The sequence below is a fragment of the Mastigoproctus giganteus genome, chromosome 5 (assembly GCF_048544385.1).
Source record: "Mastigoproctus giganteus isolate SK-2022 chromosome 5, ASM4854438v1, whole genome shotgun sequence".
NCBI classification, from domain to species: Eukaryota; Metazoa; Arthropoda; class Arachnida; order Uropygi; family Thelyphonidae; genus Mastigoproctus; species Mastigoproctus giganteus.
Window position 1 is genome coordinate 108156071 of NC_143579.1, and position 12705 is coordinate 108168775.

Sequence of the window (12705 nt, forward strand, 5' to 3'; positions counted from 1 at the left end):
AGAATGGTAGAGACAACAGATGAATTTAACAAAATGAGGTAGAGAGATTTTAAGCCAGAGAAGATTCCAAATTGCCAAGTCTCTGACAGGGAATATCAGAACGGACATATGCACAAGTACCACCTTTGAGGCAAAAGGAATCATACAGCGAATAATTTGGGCATCTGAGATGAGCAGTAGTTGAATCACCTGATAACTGAGATTCTGTCAGAAAAAGTACATGGGGTTTGGCAGAGTGCAAGTGGAAATGGACATCGTTGAGATTAGAACTGAGACCACGTATATTTGTGAAATTAATTAGGAAGTGCTTGGGAGGTTTAGATCTTTTCGCAGATAAGCTTGCTCTATTAGTTTGACAAATCATGGTGTATTCAATAGTAAGAAAAAGTGGCTGGGAAGTTATGAAATTTTTGGATATGGCGTACACATGGTAAGAATATACCCAGATCCTTGACATAACATGGCCTCGACAATGCTCCCTGCATATACACTACTCTGACTTCCTCCAGTCACTATCTGGCAGAGTAGAGGTAGCAAGATTATACACTAGCTGATCCAGAAGCCTCCTAGAGAGTTACCAATAGGTTCAGTCCGGTGTACTAACTAGCGGCCGGCCTGCGAACACCGTTTTAGAGCTGTACCCTCGAAATGTAAGGAATATTGGATCTCACCACGACGTTCATCATAACCTCAAAAGTCATCAATCATACTGCATGATGGAAGGGATAGGGAAGGGTCGGAACTTAGCTCTAGAGACTAAACATGGGTTCTACCACTTCAAGCCTCCAATAAGCAAAATGGTGGTATTTCACTGGTTGATGAGTCATCTACCACCTAGTACTGCCTGTTAACATAGAGGGGCATCGTTCCTCCATGTGGTGTGAGCGCCACACCTCGACCCCTGCTTACGTTGGTTCACACCTGGGTGGTCACCCACCATGTACTTGAGCATGGAGGTTATACCCAGGATTACTAACAATCCCATCATCGTGAAAGTGCAAGCAGAGGATTTGGCTGTCACAGACCGTCCAGAATTTGCCGAAATTGGGTCCACTTGACTTCAGTGTCACCCGAATATCAGTTCCATCAGCGTTTTCGACTCCCAGGTAGCAAGTACAGCTTGTCTGGCATATCTGAGAGAATGTCTGTGACAACCTCAATGACCATTATCAGTAGTGATTCTTCATGCATTAAGAATCTGTAGATAGAGGAACCACTAGGTGGCAGTGATCACAGTGTGCTGAAGTGGGATTTACTCAAAGAGGTAACTACCATCAGGGGTAAAGGGAAGAGTTATTGCTTTCGTAAAGGCAACTACGATGGTCTGAGACAGTATTTAAATTCTATACAGTGGGGCCAACTGATGATGTTACCAACAGCAAATTCAAAATGGGAAGCATTCAAAGAACTTATCTTGAAAGCTACTAGGATTTACATACCAACTAAGAAATATTGTTCAAGGTTTAGGCCTAAATGGATGTCAAATGAATTAATGAGACATATGGCAGAGAAGAAAAATGCATGGGATACATATAAATTAACACGTGACACAGAAGCCTATGATAGATATAAGTTGATCTGTAACCAAGTTACAAAGGAGGTTAGGCAGGCAAAGGCAGATTATGAGAAATATTTGGCAAGGGATGAAAAGAAAAACAGCGAAGAGTTCTTTACTCATGTAAACTCTAGAAGGAAGGGAATGAATCAGATTGGTCCACTTGATATACAAAAATAACTAAAACTTTCCTCAGTAAGCCTTTAACCTTTTGTGAGTGAGTTTCTGAATAGTTTCCATAACACCTAGAGTGTGATTTTTTAAGAAATTTACAAGTTTTATAAAAACTGAATACATAAATGTTTATAAATATTAACTTCTAGATCTGAATCCCTGAGATTTTCTTCAATATTAGTCTTACCTAGGCCCAAATCATCTCAAACTTGTTAAACGACTGCACCCTCCATTATTTTCTCTGGAAAAGATGTTAAGCCAACAGAGCTATAATTACTCATGAAACCTTTTGATCCCCCATTATGACTTAGTGATACACTTGTGCTCTCCAGTCCACGGGGACCTCCCCTGAATCCAAGGATGTTCTCATAATTATTACTAAGGGTTTGCTTACTTCCTTTGCTAACTCCTTTAATATAATTGGACAGATATTATCCACCTCAGGTGTCTTATTTTATGTTCAGCTTCAACAATTTCTCTTCCACTTTCCTTGCAGTTATTACATAGTCATTTAAATCTCTGTCAGAGTTTGATAAACTTCTAGCATACCCTTCCTTGAATAATTCCTGAAGTGTGAATGTACATACAAAATACCTATTCAATTTGTCAGCAATCTAAGCAGGGTCATGAACAGTTAATCCACTGATATCAATGTGACCCATGTCATCAATCCCTCCTTCCTGCTACTGTAAATATAAGCATAGAAGAGTTTGTTGCTTTTCTTTGCATTCTTTGCAAAAGACTTCTCATAATATGCCTTAGTTTACCTAACCTGATTTGTGACATGAATAATTTTATACCACAGGCTACTGTATAAGCCGGTAATTTATATGCATCCCATATACTTTTCTTCTCTGCCATGTGTCTCAATAGTTCATCTGACATCATTTAGGTCTATGCCTTGAACAGTAGTTCTTTTTTGATATGAAAAATCTAGTAGCTTCTATGATTACTTCTCTGAAAGCTTCCCATTTAGAATATGCTGTTGGTTACATCATCAGTTAGTCGCCCTGCATAGAATTTAAAAACTGTCTGAGTCCACTGTAGTCACCCTTATGAAAGCAAAAGCCTTTCCCTTTATCCTTGACAGTAGTAGTCTTTTATTGAATTCCACATTAGAACATTGTGATCACTGCCACCCAGTGGTTCTTTTACCTGCAGATTCCAAATGCATGAAGAATCACTGTTGATAACCAGATTAAGAGTACTGCTTCCTCTTGTTGCTGTAGAAAACAGCCAACCAAGAAATCTACAAAAGTCTTGCTAGTGTGAGAGTGAACCAATAAATTAAAGTCAATACATGGAAAGTTAAAATCCCCCATAATAAGATATTCTAATTTACTTGCCCACTATTTCTCTAGCTATTTTGCAGATTCATCACAGTCATTAGTCTATAGCAATGCCTACTCTCAATTATGTTTTTTCAGTGTTTATATCACACCAAACTGACTCAACATTGCACAGGTTCACTACCTTAGATTTAATATGATTTAATATATTTTAATATGCTTAGATTTCATGCTTATTAACTAAGGGCATAACCCCTCCACCCCTCCTGTCCTTCCTGTATACATTGTACTCCACACATTCAAATTCAGTATTCGCTTATGTCGGAGTGATACCCTGTCTCTCCTAACCCTACATGTCTGCATTTGATAACTTAATCAGTACTCCAAATAGATAAAATTTACTTACAATGCTCCTAGCATTAGTGTACATGCAATTATACATGCACATATTCTTACTTTTAGTTACCCTAACACAGCCCATGCATTTACTTGTTGCATGACGAACCCCAGCAGGGCCTGAATTTCCTGACACCTTCCTTCACTTTCACCTCTGCCTACAGCTATTGTTAATCTATTAGTCTGTGTATCCTCCCCCCCCTCAAGCTAGCAGTTTTCAAACCAACCTATCACTGCCTCAATAGCATCAGCAAATATTTTTGCATCACTACTATTTAAGTGTATCCCATTCCTTTAAAAACTATCTCTCCCGTTAACAAGCATAGACCACACAGAAAATTTCTACCCCATGAGCCTTGAGCATTTTCTTGGGCCAAACTCATTGACAAGACTCTCAATATGTATTCCCTTTTATCATGTCTGTTCAGAATTGCCGGCACTTTCAAATTCCATCCTAACTCATGACTGTTGCCAACATTTATTCCCTGTGCTTGTTAAGTAAGTCCTAAGATCTCCTACTCTTAATATCATTAGTGCCAAAGTATACAACAATATCATCTTTTGACATCATAAATGATGTCTGCTCTACAATGTCATCTACTTTTGTCCCTGGAAAACATACATTGATCATATTCCACCTATTCTTCTTGCACAACATATTTCCTGTTTCCCTGACCTGATACCCTTAATTACATCACTTCATAAAAACAGATATTGATATAAAATCTGTCAAGGTTAATTAGTCTAACTGAAGTGAAGGTTAACTATAGTCTAACTCAAGTGAAAGCATAACATTTTTCTCAGAAACAAAACAAAAAACACTTACAGCAACAATCATAATAAAATTGTCCAAAAATCCAAAACCAATAAAAGGCAAGGCACTATGTGTAGCAACTGCTCTTAGCTGAGCTGAGGTCGGTGGTACTGCTTCTTGATCTAATAAAAAATAAACAAGTAGTATTATAATCTAATTAATATAAACCTCAGCATGTATATACTATAGATAACATAAATATTAGAAACAGTTCTAATATACTAAATCAAGAGTGGACAATGCATAATGTGGGCCTAAAAACGAGATCATGGGTACAAACTATGTAATATAGGGTGATCCTTTTAAATGAGAATCCATGAAAATGCAAGTAAATTTAACCCAGGGGCTCATATCTGATGAGTATGGGCTTGGCACACCCAGGGTCCTGAGCTGGATTTCATCATTCTTCTCTTTCTTAGTGATTCCCTTCTACTTTTGACACTCTCTCACTCTCTCTCTCCCCCCCCCCCCAGGGTAACTCGGGAATTTTTTTTTTTTTTTGGCTGGTGCAGCATAAGCCTCAAGGCTTCCTTGCACCATATAGCTAATAATAACTGTGACTGACAAACTGCTAGAACTACAAAATTTACAAGTAACAATCTTTTTTTCTCTGATGTTAATCAGCTTTTCCCAAAGAAATGTTAAATGATCACCATGACAATCACACAGCAAAACACATTCAAAAACACTGCTTGCAGTTATTTTATCAGTTATTCCAGAGTACATGTGCTATTATTGTAAGAATTGTTTTTGAAATTACCTACAAAAATCATGAGTAGTTTTATATGATTGTTTTGAGGCAATGTGTCACCATATATGCACCTCTACGCTAAATGCTACTTTCATTTACTCCTTGCATTGTATTTTCACATTTGTAGTTTGATAGGCTTTCAAATGCTTCTCTTGAGATTAAGAGAAGCATTTGAAATAAAATTGATAACGCTCAGGGGTCTTTTGGCAATAGTGACTCTGTCTATGATCATGCTACCAAGGTTAAAAGTGAAATGAAAAATGTACATTGTACTGCCACTGACAGCCTACTATTAAACAATTTTATCCAAAAAATTAAAACAAAGAAAACAAGAAACGCTCAATTGATACTGCAAACCTCAAGCAGGTCCTAAAGAAGACAGCCAATAACCAGGGCTGGCCACAAGCATGTTCAATCCGTTCTGTAGAATAGGGCCCCATGCTCAAATGATCTAAATAATAATACCATCCACATCTTTTCTGCATTTCTATCAATGAGCCTACCATCTTAATGTCTAGTTACCCATATTATCGTCACTCCAAGAGCGCCTGAGCGAGTCAACTTGAAAACTAATAGAAGTAAAGCTTATACTTCATGCGTGTTTCGTTTGATATCGAACATAGAATTATTTAAAAATGAAATTTTTATTTTATACTCACTTTCAATAATATTTGTATTGTTTTTTTAATTCTGGAGGCAAGGAAATAAACAGGGCACCGCTAATAATGGGGCCAGCCCTGCCAGTAACCCTGTCCCCCCCTCTCTCTCCTCCATCTTAATGTCTTACAACAACAACATCCATCTGCATTCATATTCAAAAATTTTGATAAGATGGAATTTCTTTGGCAAGTACCATTAAGAAATAGAACATACTAAGCTTTTTTTACCTTATTTTAGGTCCCAATTAGAATCTATTTTCATTACATATTTAGTATGAAATTTTTGTCTCTGGCTTTAAGTGGATTTATTTTATGTGATCTCTCTCTCTCTCTCTCACACACACAAATTGCACTGAAAGCCTACTTTATTAGGCACTGGGTGTGTGTACCAAAAGGCTGCAAGCAAACTGTACATCATGTGATTATGACAAGTGACTTATACTATACATCTCAAGCACAGAGGCAGTGTTGTAGCCAATGAAGTTCAAGCAGAGCATGACTATTGCCATTTGAAAATATATATCCCAAACATAAGGGAACATTCCCAACAGTTATGAAAAAATGTCAATGGCACAGTCAGCAAAAGAAGGACCTAATGATTTTTAAACACAGTCAATAAGAAAGAACAATGGCAAAGATATACAAGGAAGGTGTGTAGGGAAAAAAAAAACACTCAGTACATAAACTGTCTTAAAACCAGTACTTGATAACTAGAGGAAGTGGAAGACTGCCAAGATTTGGGCAAACAGAAATGGCAGCCTATGTCTGCTGGCCCATTCAAGGAAAGCAGCAGGAGGCATCTTTGCACATAATGTGTCAGGCATTACACAATCTAAACTACCTTAGTAAATGAACCTTGCTATCTTCATACAACAGTAAAAAAATGGTGTCCGAGCACATGCGGTAGATGGTTTCATGTGAAACATCCTTCACATTTCATTTAGGTATTTTGATTGCAACAATACAAGTATATGTCACATGACAAATACTTCTATTGTTGACCCAGATGATGCATTTTTCGTGACCAATCAGATTTACCCAGTTCGGGTGCCCCCAAGGATGTTTCACACCAAAAAGTTCTAATGCTCTACTACTATGGGCAACAAAGCATTAGAACTATTCATTATCAAAAATGAGTCATGGTTTGATAACGGTTACACTGATGACAAGGTTAAGATACAGTGAAAACAACACAAAGACATGGACCCATCATGGACAAGCCTCTGAGAGGCATGATAATCCGGGACAAATTTTTCTGGGACTCCATGGATTCCTTAATGCCTGTAGATCAAAACCTGGATGTTAGAGCATATTTAAATATTATTGCAGACCAGGTAAATATTATGTCAGCTCTTTACTCTCCCATAGGTAATGGTAACACTCAGTAGGATAATGCACTGTGTTACCACACTTAAATCTTGTCAAAGTGATTCAAGAAACATAATGGAGACTTCTCCCATCATGCACTGCTCACGTACTTTGCATCTAAAGCATACAAAGGCTTTGTTTGGTTTTTTTGGGTTTTAATGCCACATCAGCAACTAGTGCTATAATGTGACAAAACCATGTCCCATTCAAGACAACAGTAAAAATTTTGGTGACCTATGTCAATATGTATACTAACATAAATATGTTAAAGATATACTAATGCAAATATGTTAAAGGTATAAAATTATATTTAAATATATAAGAAAAGATTTATTGATTTTTAATTTGTGAACATTCACATAAATACATTCACATATGACATGTTTAAAAGGTATCACAACTCTCACACACAAGAGAGTCACCTGCCCTCAGCAAGAATGTATGCATAAGGTGACTATATCCTATGTGGAGGCAAGCTAGAACAACTACCTCTCTACAGTTCCTGCGCAGCCTAATCTTCTAGTGTTGGATAACAGGCTTTATCTGATATAGCTTGTTTGTAACCTGCTCATGCCAAAACTGTTGCCATTGGGAAACTAATTTAGCGTGTATTACCTGCATGGAGTCTGTAAAAGGGACTAATGGGTTACTGTTGTCGTGGTTATCTGGCAGCAGCTATTATTACTGTTATTGTTGTTATGCTGGTTTTTAGGAGCATTAGCAACTAAGGCCATATTGCTCCAGGATATGCGGTGGTCATTCCCTGACCTTTCCGCATCCTCCATATTTAGTGGTGACGGGCTCGAACCCCGGTCTAATCAAGAAGCATGTGCTACGCACTGCTGCTCCTTCCCACCTGGCTACGGAGGCGCCTCTGGCAGCAGCATCAGACAGTTCATTACTATTGAGCCCAATGTAGCTTGCAATCCAGCAGAAATGGATATCAAAGGAACGCTCAGATACAGAATGGAGTATCTGCTGGATCCGAGTCAGGTGCGAATGAAGATTAAATCCCATCCTCGATAAAGCCTGAAGTATACTTAATGAGTCAGTATAAAACTTTGGTAATTGTGAGTTTCAACATGGTCCAAGGCTAACTCTATAGCATACAACTCAGCTGTATATATGCTGCATTCACGGGGAATCTTTCCAGATATAGTACTACGTGGAAAGATAGCAGCAGATCCAACAGATAACTCTGGCTTCAAGCCATCAATGGAGACAGGCAGAAGTCAAGAGTATTCGATTCGGTGGGCAGTATAGAGTTGGTGGTAGACAGAAGACGGGGTGGCCTTATCCCAATTCTTAATGGAGAAACTGCATGATGGTACATGAGTATGCCATGGTGGAAGCTGTTGCCTTGGTGACTCGGCAACATTGTCTACCATGATGTTAAGCTCTGTGAGCAGCTCTTGGACACATATACCAAAGGGACAGTTGGCAGTCTGACGGGTGTTAGAGTTTCCCGTAGTGGCTCAAAATCCAATGTCCACATAGCGTTATCTGGCAGGGATTTCAGATTAAAAGTATATTTTAGTGACAATTGCTTTTGTCGCAGAAACAGTGGAAGTTCACCTGCTTCGATATATAAACTCTAGACAGGGGATGTTCTAAAAGCTCCAGTAGCAACACATATGGCGTGATGATGAACTGGATTTAGTCATCATAATATGCTGTTTGTTGTTGAAGAAGTGTATACAGTCAGTCCTCGTATAGCAAGATAGTTGTGTTCTTGGAAACCTTCGTGCAATGCAAAATCGTGCAATATAAACAACAGGCCCTATGGGAAAAATAGGGTTAGGTGCCGACCACCCAAGATTGAACACACATTTGTAACCAAAACATTACCAAACACAATAAATAATCGTAATAAAATACTTACATGTTTTATTACGACTATTACATAATAAAATATTGCTAATGCTTTTGCTTCTATAGTAAGAAAACTTGTTTTTTGTTTGATTTTCTAGCCAAACAGATGACAGCCGTTCCATCTCTTCCAATTTTCTGTGTCTTAATCTAATGGATTTTAATTACACTTTGAGTTGTTCCTGCTATGAAAGTTGTTTTTATTTTCTCTGGATTCTTTGTAATTCTCGGCATTGCCTTATTTAGGTCTGTAGCACGTGCAATATTACATGGTCTTTCTTTCGCTCAAAGTGTTTCACAATTTCATATTTTTTCTCTATTGACAAAGGTGGACTGGCCATAAGCCTTACCGAGGAAACCCCGGTGGGCCAGAGGCCCATGTGATTTTGGCCATAAACCACAGTATGAGGCAACTATAAATTTTCCCAGGTAAGAATTTTTGACCCAGTCTGCCTCTGTTTATTGATATTGCTTTTCTTTTTCTCTCTGAATCTGCAGTGTCTTCACCAGGACGCTTCCTTTTCACACCTTTTAAGTATTTTACTCATTTTTAGGGAATAAAGCACAATTACAAAATGAGGAGGCACCTTGATACACATAAACAAAGCTGCGTGCGTGTAGCAACTGAATAAACAACACCGTAAAGGCAGAGATACACTATTAACACCTCACATTTTACTAAAGCAGATTTCTAGGGGTTACTACCATAAAACAATAAAAACAATTTCCAGTTGCGTTTCTGCTTGTGGAATCTGTTATAAACTAGTAGTAAACTTGATCTAATTGCATTTGCAGTTATACCGATAGCTGGAATTGTGTTGGTTTTTACGTTATTATGGTGAAATGTGTTTCCCCTTCACTAATATAAAAAACATAAATACATTTTCAGAATCTTCTCTTTATTCCTATCATGTTGCATTGGGTTGGGGTGATTCTGCGTTCAACTGCCATTTCTTGTAAACACAAAGGCGAATCGTGCATAAGCGAATTCGGTTTGTGCTATATAAGATATCGTTCCCCTATTTATAAATTGTGTATGATCGAATTCGTGTAGTGTAAACACGTGTTATACGAGGACCGACTGTACCTGGAATCTGTGATCTAATTTAGAATGGACAAGTGCATGTATAGGCAGAGTAAGGTGCAGCAGTCTGCTCCCCAATTACTGGACGAAATGGCTTGTAGGAGGTTCAATCCCCTTGTGCATTTTGTCTGCAGTTGATGGATATGTGGTAGAAATGTCAATTTATAATCAAATATAAGTCCCAAGAATTTCATCTAGGTACTACTGGAATGATATTTTGTCCAAGCACGAGTTCTGGTTCAGAGAGAAGGTTCTGTTTCAAACAAGTGTACACAGACGATCTTCTAAGGCGAGAACCTCAAACCATTGCCCAAGAGTTAACATGGTCAATGGTGAGCTGCAATTGCCTTTCGATAACCCTCATGTTGCACAACTGCAAAAAGATGCTAAAGTCATCAACGAAGAGGACATGATTTATGGTTGGAGAAAGTTGTTCAAAGTAGTTAACTTTGATAGCAAAAAGTGTAATACTTAGAACCAATTCTCGTGGAACTCCCTCTTGACGAAATGGCTGAGAGAGGGTGGATCCTACATGAACTTGGAAAGACTAGTTTGAAAGGAAGTTTTTAATAAAGATTGCAATATGTCCACTGAGATCAAAATTATATATGTTTATTAAAATTCCGTATCTCCAAGCGATGTCATACACTTTCCTCATGTCAAATAAAACCGACATCAGATGTTTCCAGTCTGATTAAATGGTTGAGTGTTGAACTGTTTCTTCAGAAGTCACAATGTGTCCTGGAAAGGCGGTCGTTAGATTCTAAATACCACATAAGGCAAGTGTTCACTGTTCTTTCCAGGATCTTGCACAAGCAGCTGGTCACAGCAATAGGACAGTAATTTTTTGGTATTTTTAGATCCTTTCCTGGTTTTGGGAAGGCAAGGATGGTTGCCCTATGCCAGGAGTCCAGAAACTCCTCTTCAATACAGATTCTATTATAAAGACCAACCAAGCAATCCACGGATTCTGAAGGTGTTTAGTCATCTCATAATGGATGTTGTCTAGTCCAACAGTACTACCCTGGATAGGGAGAGTGCTGCTTACGGCCCCATAGCATTATAGGCTGAATGCAATCCTCAAATTCGATGAGCTTGAAGTGCTAGTCGAGACATCAAAGGCAGATATTGTTAGGATATCAGAGACATGGTGTCACACAGACATAAACAGTGCAGAACTGGAATCTGGGGAATACAATGTGTACAGAAAGGATAGATAGGACAGGAAGGGAGGAGGAGGAGGGATTACGCTGTTAGTTAAGAAACACATAAAATCTAAGGAAGTGCTTGATGTTGGTGGACAAAGCAACGTTGAATCTGTTTGGTGTGACATAAGCACAATGGTAAAGGAAAAATGAGAGTAGGTGTGTGTTATAGGCCTAATGAATCTGTTGAGTATAATGAGCAATTGTGCAGAGAAATAGAGTGAGCCAGTAAATTAAAGTGTCTTATAATGGGGGATTTTAATTTCCTGAATATTGACCGGAATTTGTGATTGGTCACTCACACACTAGCAAGGCTTTTGTGGATTTACTGGATGATTGTTTTCTACAGTAGCATGTTCGGGAAGCAACTAGAGGGAGTAATTCTCTTGATCTGATTATCAAAAATGATTGTTCATGCATCAAGAATCTGCAGATAAAGGAACCACTAGGTGGCAGTGATCACAGTGTGCTGAAGTGGGATTTACTCAAAGAGGTAACTACAATCAAGGGTAAAGGGAAGGGTTTTTGCTTTCGTAAAGGTGACTACAGTGGTCTGAGACAGTATTTAAATTCTATACAGTGGAACCAACTGATGATGTTACCAACAGCAAATTCAAAATGGGAAGAATTTAAAGAATTAATCTTGGAAGCTACTAGACTTTTCATACCAACAAAGAAATATTGTTCAAGATTTAGGCCTAAATGGATGTCAGATGAACTAATTAGACTTGTGACAGAGAAGAAAAATGCATGGGATACATATAAATTAACATGTGACAGATATAAGCTGGTCTGTAACCAAGTTACAAAGGAGGTTAAGCAGTCAAAGGCAGATTACGAGAAATCTTTGGCAAAGGATGTAAAGAGTTCTTTTTATGTAACCTCTAGAAGGAAGGGGATGAATCAGATTGGTCCACTTGATATCGATGGCTCAACTGTTGATGATCCTGCTCAGGTAGCTAACAAACTAAATGAATATTTTGCATCGACATTCACACATGAGGAGTTACTCAGGGAGGGGAATGCCAGAGGTGTATTCAACTCTGGCAGTAAGCTAGATAATCTTGTAATAACTGAGAGTAAAGTGGAGGAGAAATTGTTGAAGATAAACACAAGAAAGGCACCTGGGGTGGATGGAATCTATCCAGTTATATTAAAGGAGGCGGAAAGGAAGTAAGCAAACCTTTAGTCATAACTGTGAGAGCTTCCGTGGACTCAGGGGAGGTACCCATGGACTGGAGATGTGCAAATGTGACCCCAATCCACAAATGAGGATCAAAGGGAGACACAGGTAATTACAGACCTGTTAGTTTAACTTCTGTTCCTGGGGAAATTAATGGGGGCAATGGTTAAAGAAGCACTGCAACATCATCTAGACAAGACTTCAGTTATAGCTCAGACACAGCATGAGTTTGTTAAGGGGAAGTTTTATCTAACTAATCTGATTGGATACTATGATGTAGTCACAGTCACAAAGGAACTGTATGCAATGAATAACTTTGATATCATATACTTGGATCTTAGAAAAGCCTTTGATACTG

At 38.4% G+C, this 12705-nt stretch overlaps 1 protein-coding gene across 2 annotated transcripts in view; it reads right to left on the reverse strand.

Annotated features, from left to right (window-relative positions):
* The window catches only part of LOC150085624 (transmembrane protein 65), a 165223-nt gene that overhangs the window by 137953 nt on the left and 14565 nt on the right, over window positions 1–12705 (reverse strand). For both annotated transcript variants that reach the window (XR_016546932.1, XM_090373397.1), the window contains exon 2: window positions 4241–4350. Coding sequence is in view for 1 of the 2 variants with exons in the window: in XM_090373397.1 (XP_090229523.1) it covers window positions 4241–4350 (110 nt within the window). In the remaining variant the exon portion in view is untranslated. The remainder of the gene's footprint in view (window positions 1–4240; window positions 4351–12705) is intronic.